The sequence below is a fragment of the Stegostoma tigrinum genome, chromosome 20, assembly GCF_030684315.1.
Source record: "Stegostoma tigrinum isolate sSteTig4 chromosome 20, sSteTig4.hap1, whole genome shotgun sequence".
NCBI classification, from domain to species: Eukaryota; Metazoa; Chordata; class Chondrichthyes; order Orectolobiformes; family Stegostomatidae; genus Stegostoma; species Stegostoma tigrinum.
In genome coordinates, this window is record NC_081373.1 from 15610345 (window position 1) to 15627718 (window position 17374).

Genomic DNA, 17374 nt, shown 5'->3' on the forward strand with positions numbered 1-17374 from the left:
TTCTGTTAGAGGAATCCACTCCAGCTCTATGTGCAGGCATATCGAATCAACCGTGCCTTGACAGGATTTATCTGGATTTTCTTTAATGTAGTTTGTTGAAGATTTTGAAATATTCCTTTACCAATCAATTCTCTGTGACCTTGATGCATGTTATTCCCCGTTGTCTTCTAGTTAAAATTTTCCAGAAGGAGTGTGGACTCTATTTCTCTGACAGACAGATTTGATGTGTAGTCCAATCAGCACAGTTCGATTTTTCTACGAGGTGCAGGGGGTGAGAGTTTGCAAAGTCTCCTCTTTAACCACCTCATTCCCACAAAAACGGAAACTATCGGGAAAAATAAGGAACAGGAATTACAGAGTTTGCAATAACGCTGTGAAAATCAAACTAGGTACATTAAAGCTATAGATAACAAAGTGTGAAGCTGGGCGAACACAGCAGGCCAAGCAGCATCTCAGAAGCACAAAAGCTGACATTTCGGGCCTAGACCCTTCATCAGAGAGGGTCTAGGCCCGAAACGTCAGCTTTTGTGCTCCTGAGATGCTGCTTGGCCTGCTGTGTTCATCCAGCTCCACACTTTGTTATCTTGGATTCTCCAGCATCTGCAGTTCCCATTATCACTCACACTACATTAAAGCTATGTTTACATTCCATGCACCCCACTTTATTCCATACAATTAGGAGCCCGAAAACACTGAGCCTCTCAATATTGTTTGATTGGTTAATTAAGTAAAGTTTCCTTAGGATATAATTGTATCCACACATGTTCACCCAACACACTCTTATAAATATGATCAGTAAATATCACCAATAGCACAGAATTCCCTCACAAATGACCTTCCGATAGCACACACTCCCTCAGTGCTGACCCTCTGACAGTACAGCACTGCCTTAGTACTGACCGTCCAACAACGCTGCAGTCCCTGCGTATAGATCATCTGATAGTGCAGCACACCCTGAGTACAGACCCTTCAACAGTGCAGCACTCCAATAGTCATGACCCTCCAATACTGCAGCACTCCTTCATTGCTGACTCTCCGACAGTGTGGCACTCCCTCAGTACTGACCCTCTGACAGTGCAGCACTCCCTCAGTACTGACCCTCTGACAGTGCAGCACTCCCTCAGTACTGACCCTCTGACAGTGCAGCACTCCCTCAGTACTGACCCTCTGACAGTGCAGCACTCCCTCAGTACTGACCCTCTGACAGTGCTGCACTCCCTCAGTACTGACCCTCTGACAGTGCGGCACTCCCTCAGTACTGACCGCCCCGACAGTGCAGCACTCCCTCAGTACTGACCCTCTGACAGTGTGGCACTCCCTCAGTACTGACCCTCTGACAGTGCAGCACTCCCTCAGTACTGACCCTCCGACAGTGCAGCACTCCCTCAGTACTAACCCTCTGACAGTGCAGCACTCCCTCAGCACTGGCCTTCTGATAGTGCGTGTTCTGGCTGTTCTATCAGCAATGATTAAGTGCAGAGTTCTAGATTTCAGTGGTTTGTGGTTTGGAATCCAGCATCTCCTATAATGCGAGTGAGTAAGCTAAGCAAAGCCTAACCTGGCGTGGTCCTTCGCTCGCACCATGGTGATGCTCTCAGCCCCAAGCTTGGGCTGGAATATGTTGATCACATTGTTGCTCCACAGAAACTTCACTTTGGTAACATCACCCACATTCAGTTCTGCATCAATGAGCGCCCAGTATGTTTCACCTGGATGAAGTTTCGTTCTAGAAAAAAAGTAAAATATTGCTGACTCAAGCCTGTGCTGTATTTCCTTCTCAGTGTCCCATTTACAGATTGGGGTTGGGGATTATTCTGTCCTTCAAATGCATGAAGCAGCTCTGCCATCACTGAGCATTGAAAGTGGGGTTTGACACAATGCACTGAATATCCTCTAATAAGGAATTGTACTGAGGTAATCTATCACTTAATAAAAGCTACAAATATATTAACAAGGGATACTTTGATAAAGGAATGAGTGTGATAATTTCATAAGCTTGACACAAGAACCTCCCAACATGAGTTAGATGTGTTTGAACTGGGATACACTGCCTGTAAAATACAACATTTGTGCAAATTCCCCATCCACATACCCACCCGAAGTTGTCCACTGTCATTGATAGCCATCAGTTTTCAATAAATCATAACTTGCCAAATGAGTTTGTTACCATACCAACTGCCTGCTTTGCCATAATAAGGGTGGTCAAGGCAGGAATGGAAACTCGGTTTTTTAAACCCTAACTGGATAAAAGGCAGAAAGGAATTGCAGGAGATACTCAACAAAGTTCAGGAGTGAACCTTGAACTTACTGGGGATAACCACCCATGGGGTTATGATCAACAAGTTTTCAGATAACATGAAAATTGGTGGTGTGGTAAATAGTGAGGAGGAAAGTCTCAGACTACAGGACAATATCATTGGGCTGGTCAGATGGCTGAGAGAGAATAGAATGTGAGGATTCTTTTCGGGAGGATAAGCAAGGCAGGGGAGCATGTGTTAAATGGTAGGATGCTAGGAATTATAGAGGATCAGAGGAACCTTGGATTTGCATATGCATAGATCCTTGAAGGTAACAGGTTAGGCAGATATGGTGGCTAAGACAGCATTTGTGATGTTTGTCTTCATTAGCCCAGACACTGAATACAAGAGCAAGGAGGTTATGACAGACCTTTATATAACATTAGTGAGACTTCAGCTGGGGTAGTGTGTGCAGTTCTGGTTTCCACACGAAAGGGGTACACTTGGGCGGGTGCCGAGGAAATTCACCCAGGATGTTGCCTGGGCTGGAACAATTCAGCTGTGAGGAGAGACCTGATAGACTGGGGCTGTTTTCCTTAGAGCAGTGTAGGCTGAGGGAGGATCGTATTGAGGTGAACAAAATTCTGAGGGTAACAGATAGATAGAGATACAGATCCTCCAGTAGAGGATAACTAACCAGGAGATATTGTTTTAAAGTAAGGAGCAGATGGTTTCAAGTAGATTTGAGCAAATATATCAGGAACTCACAGATTTTAAAAAGGTGTCAGAGGCAGGAACCCTTAAATATTTGATGAGGATTTAGATGAACATATGAAATATTACACATACAAGGCTTTTGGGTCGAGTGCTGGAAAATGGGATTAGAACAGATGCATGTTTGATGACTGGAATGGACATGATGGGCTGAAGGGTCCTCTTCCATGCTGTAAAAACTGGGGGGGTATCACTTCCCCCTAGGCCACAGAATGGGATCTCTCAGCCACTGAACCTCTTTGCCTAAGCAGTGTGAGCCCCTCCTTCTTAAAATCCAGGCCTATGATGATCCAATAGATACACTGAAGACACTGGCACTTACTTTGTGATTTGATGCTGTCGAGTGTTCCCTTTGGATCCATACAAAGCAACATACAAAATCCCAGAAACAGAGCGAGAGCCTGAAAGTGTCACAGACACATTGTAACGCCAAACTGAGAAGTGAGGAGAACACAGAAAGGGGTTAAGGATTACTGGCATAACATTCACAAAAGAGGAGGAAAACAACAATAAACTGCCATTCCTAGATGTCACAGTAGAGCGAACAGTCAATGGGGAACTTCAAACCAGCGTCTACAGGAAAACAACACATACGGACCAAATACTGAACTACAGGAGCAACCATCCCAACACCCACAAACGAAGCTGCATTAGAACATTATTCCAACGAGCCACCACACACTGCAGCACAGAGGAACTACGCAGAGCAGAGGAAAATCACCTATACAGTGTATTCAAAAAGAATGGGTACCCTATGAACAGAGTCCGCCGATTCCTCAGCAATAAACCCAAACAAACAGACAAAACGGGTTCAGAAACCATAACCTCTCTCCCCTACATCAAAGACATTTCCGAAATGACTGGCAGACTACTCGGACCCCTTGGCATCAGGGTAGCCCACAAACCCACCAACACACTAAAACAGCAGCTAATGAACTTAAAAGACCCTGTACAGACAACAAATAAAACGAACGTCATCTACAAAATACCTTGCAAGAACTGTGACAAACACTACATTGGACAAGCAGGCAGAAAGCTAGCCACCAGGGTACATGAACATCAACTAGCCACAAAATGACATAACCCACTATCACTCGTATCCTTACATACAGATGAGGAAGGACACCACTTTGATTGGGACAACACATCCATCCTAGGACAAGCCAAACAGAGACATGCATGAGAATTCCTAGAAGCATGGCATTCCAACCGGAACTCCATCAAAGAAACACATTGATTTGGAGCCAATCGACCATCCCCAGAGAAAAAGAACAGGAAATGACATCACCAACGCAGGAAATGATATCACCAACCCAAGAAACCCTAACCAGATAAATAGAAAGCGGGACATAACACCAGCACTTTGTCAGAGGCTCACTAATGACGTTACCTAGTATGGTGACGAAACGTCTGGGAACAAACCTTCAAGCTCAGTGAACCAGCTTACATCTGGAACACAATAAAGACCCACTCTCTTGTGGACCGAGAGGAGGAGAGTGCTGTCTTGGAGGTGAAAGGAGGACGTCGGGTTGGCTGTGCACCCTTGCGACCAGTGGATTTTAATACTGGCTTCGGCCTAACGCTGGTTCAGGGGAGCAGCCAACCTGCAACGATGGCTGCGGCAAGTGCTCGTGCCCCTGGTCAGGGGGACCGGAACACCATTCGTGTTTCCGTAAAGAAGGTGGATGAAGGTGCACCTGTGGACCGCACCTTCTTTGTGAAGAGGGTCCTGTTGGACTGTTGTGGGTTCGCTGCTGCGGACATTTACTGCCTGCAGGATTTCCCTGGAGGAGGTTTTTAACGACGTGACCTTCAGCAGTGCCAAGCTTTGTGAGTGCTTCCTGGAGGTTTTCAAGGAGAAAGGAGGTGAGGGCCCCCTCTCTGTATTGACCGCTGTCCCGCTGTTTGTGATGCCAGCACAGAGGAGCCGTATGGTGACTGTACACATGTACAACCCGCATGTGCCAGCAGTTGATGTCCTGACCTTCCTTGGAAGGTACGTGAAGGTGGAAGGGGACCTAACTGACATCATGGACCCCTTTGGCATCTGGACCAGTAAGAGGCAGGTCATGGTGACGCTGAGGGCGGGTGCGGATGGGAACGTCATACACCCACCGTCCAGCTTCGCGATCGGCGGGAGCAAGGGCTACCTGACCTACGCAGGGCAACCTAAAGTCTGCCATGCCTGTGGTAGGTCAGGTCACGTGGCGGCCAACTGCAAAGCCACCATCTGCAGGAACTGCAGGGAGGAGGGACACCTTGCAAAGGATTGCCCACAAGAGAAAAGCTGCAACCTTTGCGGGGAAGCGGGCCACCTCTATAGGGCATGCCTGCAGCGGGGGACCACCTACGCCCAGGTTGCCAGCAGGGGCAATGCGGGGCCAGCCCCCCCGGACGAGAGGAAGGCACCAGGGCCCACTAATGTGTAGGAGGGCCAGGTCGTGCAGGAGGGCCCAGCCCCACAGGATGGGCCCGAGGCCAGCAAAGTGCCCCTGCAGGCTCCGCTCCCCCCCAACAACCCGGAGTCGATGGAGGCGGCGACAGGCGACCCAGGGGAGTGGACGACTGTCCGGAAAGCGAGGAGGAAGGTGCGTCGATGGGCCCAGGAACCGCAACCATCAGGCGGGAAGAGGCAGCTACAGGGGGGCTATAAGAGCTCCTCTGACGAGGGGGATTCGGAGAGGGCCCACCCAAAGCAGAAGTTAAAGATCTCAAGGGAGAAGGAAAGCAGCACCACGCTTCCAGGTGACGGGAGGCGTCCTGAGGCTCCCTCCGACACCCAGTCAAGTGCCGCTGGGGCACTGGAGGGCCCCCCGGAACTTCCAGGCGGGAAGGAGGAAACAGCGGGTCCCCAGCCTGACCCAGAGCTGGACTCTCCTGCCTCCACACCCCCGACGGGGGGATGCCACCCGGAAGGCAGCACGGATGGTTTCGTGAGCCCGGAGAGCGTCCAGCAGTTAGCCCGGGCAATGGGCGTGAAGGGACAGATGGAGGGGCTGGACCTTGGACTTGGGGAGGGTACTGCGGTCACTGCCCACAATGGGGGTACGAGTTGCGAGCATTAATGTGCGCAGTGTCAAGTCCATCGCAAGATGTGTGTCCACGTTGGCCTACCTGACCACCATCAAGGCAGACCTCCTGCTTCCGCTGGAGTGCGGGATACCGCACCCCGGCAGGTATGGGAAATGGTCCAGCGCCTGGACCTGTGGGCCTTCGATCTGGTCGGGGGGGTAACGACTGTCGCTCCTCGGGCCTGGCTATTCTGCTGCGGGGGCGCAACTTCACCATCTCTCCAGTTCAGGAGGTGGTGGGGGCACACCTCCTAGTGGCTGACGTCACCTACAGGAACGCTCCCCTGAGGCTGATCAACGTGTACGCCCCAGCGGTACGGAGTGAGCGGCTGGCCGTCCTGCAGCGGCTTCCACCCCTGCTGGCTACGTCCAGGCCGGTCATACTAGGCGGAGACTTCAACTGCATCATCGATGCAGATGGAAGATCCGGCGTGGGGACACCGAGTCGGGGGAGTCAACTGGACGTCACGTCCAGATTCCTGATGGGCACGGTGAAGGACGCCAAGCTACTCGACGTCTTCAGCACCCCTGCAGACGGAGCGCAGCGGAGGTACACCTGGTCGCAGCCAGACAGGTCTATTCGCTCAAGGATAGACTTCCTGTTTGTGTCACGGGCGTTCTCGGTCAGGTCCACCGGTGTCGAGCCGGTGTTCTTCTCTGACCACTGCCTCCTGCTGGCCGACTGTCACTTACAGGATGACCAGCCGGCCGGCAAGGGGACATGGAAGCTCAACACAACTCTGTTGACCCCAGACAACGTCGAGGAGCTTAAGGGGGAGTACGCCGGTTGGAGAACCGTGAAACCCCTCTTTGAGTCTCCGGGTGACTGGTGGGAGACGGTGAAGGAGAACATCAAGAGGTTCTTTGTCCTCAAGGGTGTTCGGAAGGCGACAGAGAGGCGGGGAAAGCTGTCGCGACTCCAGAAAAGGGTGCAGAACCTGCTCCTTCTGCAGTTGATGGGGGTCGATGTCACAGAGGACCTCCGCGAAGTGAGGGGCCAGCAAGCCTCGCTCTTTGCCGCGGAGGCATCCAGGATAATCTTCCGGTCCAGGGTCCGCTCCATGGAGCAGGACGAGACGTGCTCGCGTTTCTTCTTTCAGAAGGTGCACAAAGAAAGCTCTGTGCTTAGCTGGCTGAAGGAGGACGACGGCTCGGTGACGTCGTCTCGGCCCGACATTTTGAGGATCAGCAGATCCTTCTATGCCGGACTGTACGACACGAAGCCCACGGACAGTACGGCCGCCGAGTCGTTCCTGTCGTCTATCACGGAGGTCTTAGACGACGGCACGAGGGAGTGGCTGGACCGGCCGATATCCCTGGACAAGCTGACCAGAGCCCTCAAGTCCTTGGAGAGGAATAGGACTCCCGGGAGCGACGGCTTACCGGTCGAGCAGTATTCCGCTCTGTGGGACCTGGTTGGCCAGGACCTGCTGGAGGTGTACGATAGTGCGCTTCGGGCAGGGGAAATGTGCAAGTCCATGAGGAAGGGCATCATCACCCTCATTTACAAGAGGAAGGGGGAGAGGGAAGAAATTAAGAATTGGCGTCCCATTTCACTTTTGAACGTGGACTACAAAGTCCTGGCCAAGGTCATAGCCAACCGGGTCAGGTCTGTCCTGGAGTCGGTGATTCACCCTGACCAAACCTGTGCTGTGCCGGGCAGGAAGATCGCTGAGAGCCTCGCGCTCATCAGGGATACGATCGCCTACGTACAGGACAGGCGGGTGGACACCTGCCTCGTCAGCCTGGACCAGGAGAAGGCCTTCGACAGGGTCTCTCATGCTTACATGAGGGACATCCTCTCCAAATTGGGGTTTGGGGAGGGCATCCGCAATTGGATCCGGCTGCTCTACGCCAACATCGTTAGCGCAGTCTCGATCAACGGATGGGAATCAGACAGTTTTCCTGTTAGATCTGGAGTCAGGCAGGGCTGCCCGCTCTCTCCTGCCTTGTTCGTATGCTGTGTGGAGCCCTTCGTCGCCTCCATCAGGAAGGATGTGAGCCTGAAGGGCGTGACTATCCCAGGCAGTGGAGGCCTTCAGGTCAAGACTTCCCTGTACATGGCCGATGTCGCCGTCTTCTGCACCGATCGTCGGTCGGTGAGTAGACTATTGGACATCTGCGGCCAGTTTGAACTGGCCTCGGGTGCCAAAGTCAATAGGGGTAAGAGTGAGGTCATGTTCTTCGGGAACTGGGACGACCGCTCCTTCATCCCCTTCACCGTCAGGACAGGCTACCTGAAGGTGCTGGGTGTTTGGTTTGGTGGAGCTGGGGCGTGCACTAAGACTTGGGAGGAGCGTAAAATTGAAGCAGAAGCTGGGCAGGTGGACGCTCCGGTCCCTCTCCATCGCGGGTAAGAACCTGGTTGTCAGGTGCGAGGGGCTTTCGGTACTGTTGTATGTGGCGCAGGCCTGGCCTATTCCCTGGACCTGCGCCGCTGCAGTGACCCGGGCCATCTTCCACTTCATTTGGGGGTCGAGGATGGACCGGGTCCGCAGGGACACCATGTACAAAGACCTGGAAAATGGGGGGAAAGGGCGTACCGAACGCCACCCTCGCCCTGACGGCTACCTTTGTGTGCGGCTGCATCAAGCTGTGCGTGGATCCTCAGTACGCAAACACCAAGTGTCACTACTTACTGAGGTTCTACCTGTCCCCGGTGTTGCGAAGGATGGGTCTGGCCTCGTTGCCGCGGAATGCTCCGAGTAGTTGGACCGTTCCGTACCACCTGTCCTTCGTGGAGAAATTTTTGAAAGGAAACACCTTTTACCACAAGGTCATCAGGCAGTGGTCAGCACGTAGTATCTTCGGGACCCTTCGGGAAAAGGAGAGGGTGGATCCCGTCGTGTGGTTCCCCACGCAGACTGCCAAAGTCGTTTGGCAGAATGCCTCATCACCAGAACTTTCAAACAAGCACAAGGACATTGCTTGGCTGGCGGTGAGAGGGGCTCTGCCAGTGAGATCCTTTTGTGCATGCCCGGAATCTCTGCGCCACCGCATGCTGCCCTCGAGGTGGCTGTGGGGGGGACGAGACTGTCGATCACCTCCTTCTGGAGTGTGCCTATGCGCAGGAGGTCTGGAGGGGGATGCAGTGGTATTTGTCGAGGTTCGTCCCGAGCAGCTCCGTGACGCGGAACTCCATGCTCTACGGGCTGTTTCCCAGGACGCACACTGAGACCAACATCAACTGCGCCTGGAGGACCATCAATGCGGTGAAAGATGCTCTTTGGTCTGCCCGCAACTTGCTGGTCTGCCAGCTGAAAGAACTGACCCCGACCGAGTGTTGCAGACTGGCGCACTCCAAGGTTCAGGACTACGTGCTGTGGGACGCGCTAAAGCTTGGGGCAGCCGCCGCCAAGGCATGTTGGGGAAAGACCACCGTATGAAACCCCTCGTCCAGAATAGAAAAAAGGGCCCTATCTGGTAACTGGGCCCAGCTGGCGCCTTCCCCATTTGGTCAGGGGGCAAACGAGGACTGTGCGGGGTGACGACTGCCGGGGTATTTTCTTTGCTTTGTTTTTTTTTCCTTTAGTTGGTGTACGTACCCCCTGGGTAACCCGGAGTGGCTTGCATGACTGGGTAGGTGTATAAATCTGTGTTTTTTTGTACATCTTATGAATAAAGTATATTTTTTCAAATTAAAAAAAGTGACGAAACGTCTGAAAACGAACCTTCCAGCTCAGCGAGCAAACTCACATCCAGAACTTCAACCTGAGCTACAACTCTTCTCAAAACTCGCTAGGGGTTAAGGAGTCAGGCATAATTATAGAACACAGTGTAACTGTAATTTTGGGATAGTTGTGTAGGATTTACTCATTGAGGCCCAGCTCTGTATGAAGTCTAACAGATCTATTTAGAGGTTTGAATGTGTGAAAGTGAGATGAGTGAGTGAGGGACAGGTCTTAAGGGGCATAATGTTTGGGAAGCACGAAATTGGATGGAATGAAGGTTGACGGAATGAGGATGATGGTTGAGGGAGCGAAGAGAGGTTTGGTGGAATGAGGTTGGTGGTTGAGGCAACAAGGGTAAGGTTTGAAGGAGTAAGGTGAAGTTTGAGGGAGTGAGGCGAGGTTTGAGGGAGTGAAATGACCTTTCAGAAAGTGAGTGCGGGATTGGAGGGATTGAGGGTTAAGGGAGCAGGACCAATGGCTGAAGAAGTTAGTGTGGGGTTTGAAGCAGAGGGTGTGAGGGGGTTGAAGAAGAAAGGATTGACAGAGTGGGTGTGGATGCTAAGGAAATGAGTGTGAAGACTGAGCGAGTGAATTCAGGGATCGAGTTTGAACACTAAATGAGTGTGAGGACTGAAGTGTGTATGAGAGGTTTGACGGAGTGAGTATGAGGTTGTGAGTGTGAGGACTGAGGAAGTGAGGGTTGGGCCAGTGTGGAGGCCGAGGGAATAAGGATCAAGGTAATATTGGTGCTGAGGGAGTGTGGGTCTGGTGACTGCGAGGGTGGAGGGAGTGACAGTCAGGGTAGTGTGAGGACTAAGTGTCGCATTAATTTCGCATGAGAGGGATGAGGTGGGAGTGTGGGTACGTTATTTGCTGCTGGGAAACTCTGGGAGTGGGGGGCGTAGACAACACTGTGGAGGACTAACAAACTGCTCCTGGGTCAGGCAGACACTCACCTCCATAGGGGCTGGAGTCTCCTGTTTGAAGGTAGAAGGTCTGATGTAGTAGGCCAGGTGCTGGGCGATATGGCCCAATCTTGTATCCCATTGTTGGACAGCCGCCAGCTGGACACGCAAAGCACTTCTCCTGGAATACACACAGTAAATCTGCAAGTTCACATCACCACGTACATGGGCAGTCAGCTTCACTCTCAAAAGTACAGGAGCTGGTGCAGAGAATGATCCCAAAGACGTGTGACAAAAGGCCCTGGTGTTGCAGGCCTTGTATCTGCATTCGGGGCAATCTGTCAGACTCCACACAGCCCAGCGTTCGACATCAAACTGCCTGACATCCCAACAGAGAGCGTCAGAAAAGCCTTGGGTTTAAATGCCCTTGGGTGGGGCCATGTGGTGTTCTCAAGTAATTAATTACCCTAATTTGAGATAATCCATTTTCCAGGATTGGTTTTGTGAATCCCCTGTATGATGTCGAAAGAGGCCATTCTCCCACTCCACCCATCCAGTGGGTACTTGTCCAAAGTAGGAATGGAAGGCAGCTGAAGAGTTGTTGGAGGGTAAGTGAGAAATACTTTACTGCTTTAGGCTGGGGCCTCAGCAAGTATCAGATAGCTCACTGGCACCACCTGATGGTAGCAAAGAACCTTTCAGACAGACTCATTCCACTTGCTGGGAATACAGCCTGAGAGCTGAAGTGATCAATGTGGAATGCTGTAACAATTGGCATAGTTGGTTCATCCCAAAAGGAATCTTTGCGCATCTTCTCTTCATGCTTTTCAGATTGGGAGATCACGTTCGGTAATTCAGTTGTCTCCTTTACTCATGGATGCTCAGTGAAACTGCACTCAAGGGAGAGACTGTGCAAACTGTTAGCAACTATCCAGCTCAACAGACCACAACACTTTCTGAAAATAAGCCCAAAACCTCACCTCCAACCCCTCAGCAGATAACTCAGCCTCCCTCGGAGACAGTGTACTGTAGCCATAGTCCCCATCTCACTCCTAGGGCAGGTAAAGCATGGATTTAGATACAGTGTAAAGCTTCTCTACTCTCTTAAGCTGAAACTAAAAGTTCCTCTACGCTTCGACATCAAGCACTCCTAGAACAGGTATAGCATAGGATTGGATACAGACAAAAACTTCCTCTATTCCTTCAAATTGAAATTAAAGCATCTACTACTCTTTTAAACTGAAAGTAAAGCTCTCTCTAATCTTTGAAACTGAAATAAAGATCTGTATTCTTTTAAACTAAAATTAAAGTTTCCTCAATGCTTTTAAACTCTAAACATTGCCGCTATCAAGCACTCCAGGACAGGTACAGCACAGATTTAGATATAGAGTAAAGCTCCATCTACTCTTGTATACGAAGAGTAAAGCTTCCTCTGAACTGAATCCATTAAACACCCCCAGGTCAGGGACAGCCCAGACCTAGGTGCAGAGGAAGAGACCCATTAGTCTTTTAAACTGAAAGCAAGAGCCTCTCTCCATTCTTTTCACTGAAAGTAAAGCTCCTTCCACACTATACCCATCTAACAATTCCAGGAGAGGCGAAGCATAGGTTAGATACAGAATAAAGCTTCCTCTTCTATCTTAAATTGAAAGAAACAAAATACACTGTCCCCATCAAACATTTCCTGAACAGGTACAGCATGTAGAAATGTCGAATGGAGGAACAGGAGCAGGCCCTCCGGCCATCAAGCCTGCTCTGCCATTCAATATGATCATGCTGATCATTCAACAGTCCCCACTTTCTCCCCATACCCTTTGATCCCTTGAGCCCTAAGTACTATATCAAACTCCTTCTTGAACACATCCAACATTTTGACTTCAACTGCTTTCTGTTGCAGAGAATTCCACAGACTCATCACTCTCTGGGTGAAGAAATGCCTTATAGAACATAGAACATAGAACATAGAACAGTACAGCACAGAACAGGCCCTTCAGCCCACAATGTTGTGCCGACCATTGATCCTCATGGATGCACCCTCAAATTTCTGTGACCATATGCATGTCCAGCAGTCTCTTAAATGACCCCAATGACCTTGCTTCCACAACTGCTGCTGGCAACGCATTCCATGCTCTCACAACTCTCTGCGTAAAGAACCTGCCTCTGACATCCCCTCTATACTTTCCACCAACCAGCTTAAAACTATGACCCCTCGTGCTAGCCATTTCTGCCCTGGGAAATAGTCTCTGGCTATCGACTCTATCTATGCCTCTCATTATCTTGTATACCTCAATTAGGTCCCCTCTCCTCCTCCTTTTCTCCAATGAAAAGAGACCGAGCTCAGTCAACCTCTCTTCATAAGATAAGCCCTCCAGTCCAGGCAGCATCCTGGTAAACCTCCTCTGAACCCTCTCCAAAGCATCCACATCTTTCCTATAATAGGGCGCCCAGAACTGGACGCAGTATTCCAAGTGCGGTCTAACCAAAGTTTTATAGAGCTGCAACAAGATCTCACGACTCTTAAACTCAATCCCCCTGTTAATGAAAGCCAAAACACCATATGCTTTCTTAACAACCCTGTCCACTTGGGTGGCCATTTTAAGGGATCTATGTATCTGCACACCAAGATCCCTCTGTTCCTCCACGCTGCCAAGAATCCTATCCTTAATCCTGTACTCAGCTTTCAAATTCGACCTTCCAAAATGCATCACCTCGCATTTATCCAGGTTGAACTCCATCTGCCACCTCTCAGCCCATCTCTGCATCCTGTCAATGTCCCGCTGCAGCCTACAACAGCCCTCTACACTGTCAACGACACCTCCGACCTTTGTGTCGTCTGCAAACTTGCTGACCCATCCTTCAATTCCCTCGTCCAAGTCATTAATAAAAATTACAAACAGTAGAGGCCCAAGGACAGAGCCCTGTGGAACCCCACAGTCCTCAGTCCTAAATGGCCTGTACCAAATCCTAAAACCATGACCCCTGGTTCTGGTCTCCCTGTCATCGAGATCATCATTCCCGAGTTTATTCTGCCTAGCCCTGTTAGAATTTTATAGGTTTCTATGAGATATCCATTCATTCTTCTACACTCCAGTGAATATCATCTTAAGTGGTGTCTTCAGAGTCTCTTCATACCTCGGTTCTGCCATCCCAGGAATCAGTCTGGTAAACCTTTGTTGCACTCCCTCCATGGGCAGAACATTGTTCTTCAGATAAGGAAAGCAAAGTTGCATAGAATACTCCAAGTTGGTCTCACTAAGACCCTGTATACTTGCAGCAAGACATCCCTGCTCCTGTACTTGAATCCTCTTGCTATAAGGTCAACATATCATTTGCCTTCTTTGCCACCTATTGCACCTATATGCTTACCAAAATCAAAACCTGCGGATGCTGTAAATCAGGAACAAAAATAAAAGTTGCCAAAAAAGCTCAGAAGGTCTAGCAGCATCTGTGAAGAAAAAAATCAGTATTAACGGTTTGGGTCTGGTGACCCTTCCTCAATTCTGAGGAAGTGTCACCGGACCCGAAATGTTAACTCTGATTTTTCTTCACAGATGCTGGCAGACCTTCCGAGCTTTTCCAGCAACTTCAATTTTTGTCGCTTACTGTTAGAGACTGGTTTATAAGGACACCCAGATTCTGTGGCAGACCATCTGGCTTTTCCAATCTGTTTCCATTCAGATAATAATCTGCCAGAGTTAGACCCTGAGTAAATCTTCCTGTTTCGGATTATTTAGGGGCTTTTTCTTTTATCAGGGCTCATTTACAATGAATTGTTTAGTTTGGCGTCCTCTATGTTGTTTATGAGCAGCTGCCCACAGCTGATCTTACTGAGTGGTCTGTGTGTAAGCCCTGCTGTGCTGGTTCTGCGTTTGATCTCGAAGGCTTCTCTATCATTCTCCGCTATTTAGTTTGATTGGTAAATGCTGCGAGGGGCATAGATGTGTGGAGTGTACTCCTCTCATACTTACTGCCTGAAACTCTTTCTCACTGCCACAGGGAAATGCCAAAAAACCATCAGGCGACAAAACACTCTCTGAAAAATATCGAACTGCGCGGAAGTGGTTGCAAGAAATGAAGTTCTTTGTACCTGAAAAAGCAAATCATTTATAATTCATAATTATAAGACATAATGAATTCTCTGAAACTCTGATGGACCTGGAGGCTGGTCTGATTTGGATCTTTTGAACAAGGAGATACAGGAATACAGATGTGACCAAGAATCAGCTCTGTCTTTGTCCTTTCAATGTGTGGGTGTTGAATATTTTCATAGCTCAAGAGCGAATGAGGAAACTCTCATCTCCTGTAACATTCTGTCACGACTGCCCCAGGTGCTGGTTCTGTGATCTCAGGGGAAATGAGTGCACATTCCCTGGCTAAGAGGCTGATCAAATTTGTTTTAAAATGTCATTCACAGGGTGTGAGTGTGGCTGCGTTTATTACCCTTCCTGACTGCCTCGTTCAACCATTTCACATGGCAGTTAAGAATCAGTGCATTGTTGTTGGCCTGGAGTCATATCTATTCCAGACTGGGAAAGGATGGCAGATTTCATTTCCTGAAGGGTATCACGAATTCTTAAGGCTATAGTTTTATTCCAGTTTAGCCTTAACCTAATTTTTTCCAGGTGCTCTTTTGAGATTTAAACCTTTGCCTGGATTACGAATCTGGTTCTCTGGGTTACCAGTGAACTAAAATAACCTCCATGCCACCCGTTGCTACAGAAACTAAGAGATTAAAAGAATACTGTTATGCTTGCGTTCTCCTGCTCTCTTGGAAGGCAGGGTGAGGAGCTGGTGGGATGAACAACCTGTCGGGTTACAATATGAGATAATAAAGTGTGAAGCTGGATGAACACAGCAGGCCAAGCACCATCTCAGGAGCACAAAAGCTGATGTTTCAGGCCTAGACCCTTCATCAGAGAGGTCTAGGCCCAAAACGTCAGCTTCTGTGGTCCTGAGATGCTGCTTGGCCTGCTGTGTTCATCCAGCTCCACACTTTGTTATCTTGGATTCTCCAGCATCTGCAGTTCCCATTATCTCGGGTTACAATATGAATTCGCCATCATTAACCAGACCATCTGTTTCTCAGGCAATAGGTATTTGTCCTACACACCAGGAAGAGATATGGGTCCCTCACGTGAAAAGATGGGAGACGGGGGATTGTGGAGTCAGGAACTGGATGAGATATTTACTCAGCGCTGCTGATTCTCTCCATGTATTAGGACTGTTCACAAGTGGGATTGCAACACAACCCTCCCGATTTTGAGCGAGGAGTGTCTGCTCTTAAGCAACAGGGTTAACCTAGACAGAAAAGGATGAGATGCCACTTTATCTCATCATGACACCAGCACTTTAAACAATTCCATTCTGCACTACAGCCTGGATACAATGGGTTGCATGACCTCCTTCTGTGCTATGATGTATTAATCTGTGACTGTCTCCCTCCAGCAACATCTTACAGGTATTAATCCATTCATTAGGTCACATTTGGAATACTGTATGCTATTCTGCTATAGGAAAGACGTTGTTAAACTTGAAAGGGTCCAGAAAAATTTTCAGGGATTTTGCCGGGATTGGAGCATTTAACTTATAGGGAGGAGCCAAATAGGTGAGGGAGGTGTCGGAGGCTGAGGGATGACCTTATAGCGATTAATAGAGGGGCATGGATAGGATGAATAGCCAAGGTCTTTTTTCCAAGGGTAGGGGAGTCCAAAACTAGAGGGCATCAGTTTAAGGTGAGAGGGGAAAGATTTAAAAGGCATCTAAGGGGCAACATTTTCGCACAGAGGGCGATGCATGTTTGGAATGAACTACCAGTGGAAGTGGTGGAGGCTGGTACTATTACAACATTTGAAAAGCATCTGGATGAGTATATGAATGGGAAAAGCTTAGAGGGATATGGGCCAAACCCTGGCAAATGGGGCTTGATTAAGTATGGATATCTGGTTGGCATGGATGAGCTGGACTGGAGGGTCTGTTTCCATGCTGTACAATCTATGTCTCTATCATAAAGGGACGTGTAATGATAATAGCAGAGAGCTGGGAGAGCTGCCCAAGGATTGAACACACCTCACCTGTACCTCTGCGTTGCTCGGTGTTGCCAGCAGCAGTGTCTGTCTGAGGAACAGTACTATCATCCAGTACTCACCTTGCCAGATCCCATCAATGTCCAGGATGGTTGAAAGGATGTTCTTGCTGCAGCCTGGCATGTTCTCACCACCATTTGGGTAGAAGTCCATGTGCCCACAAGCTTGAAACATCCCAAATCCTGTGGCAGAAGACAGCTAATCAGAGCGATCCATAGGATTCCACTCACTCATACTATCACAGATGAAGCAACAAAATAGTGTGAAGAGCATGTTAAACAGCAGAAACAGCAAACCACAAACCAACAACTGACTGATCAGAACAAAATTCTATAATCCTGCCAAATCCAGTCATAAATGGTTGGAGACCAAGAACAAAGAACAAAGAAAATTACAGCACAGGAACAGGCCTTTCGGCCCTCTAAGCCTGCGCCAATCGAGATCCTCTGTCTAATCTGTCATCTATTTTCTAATGGTCTGTGTCCATTTGCTCCCGCCCATCCATGTACCTGTCCAAATATATCTTAAAAGATGCTAACGTGTCTGTGTCTACCACCTCCGCTGGCAACGTGTTCCAGGCGCCCACCACCCTCTGTGTAAAGAACTTTCCACGCATATCTCCCTTAAACTTTC

At 49.3% G+C, this 17374-nt stretch overlaps 1 protein-coding gene across 2 annotated transcripts in view; it reads right to left on the reverse strand.

Moving 5' to 3' along the window:
* LOC125461985 (pancreatic lipase-related protein 2-like) overlaps positions 1 to 17374 on the reverse strand; it is a 30475-nt gene continuing 13101 nt past the window's right edge. For both annotated transcript variants that reach the window (XM_048551443.2, XM_059652904.1), the window contains 6 exons: positions 16804 to 16923; positions 14627 to 14745; positions 10710 to 10839; positions 3334 to 3445; positions 1559 to 1726; positions 1 to 325 (listed from right to left, as the gene is read on the reverse strand). In XM_048551443.2, the coding sequence (XP_048407400.1) occupies positions 256 to 325; positions 1559 to 1726; positions 3334 to 3445; positions 10710 to 10839; positions 14627 to 14745; positions 16804 to 16923 (719 nt within the window). In that variant the 3' untranslated portion in view covers positions 1 to 255. The remainder of the gene's footprint in view (positions 326 to 1558; positions 1727 to 3333; positions 3446 to 10709; positions 10840 to 14626; positions 14746 to 16803; positions 16924 to 17374) is intronic.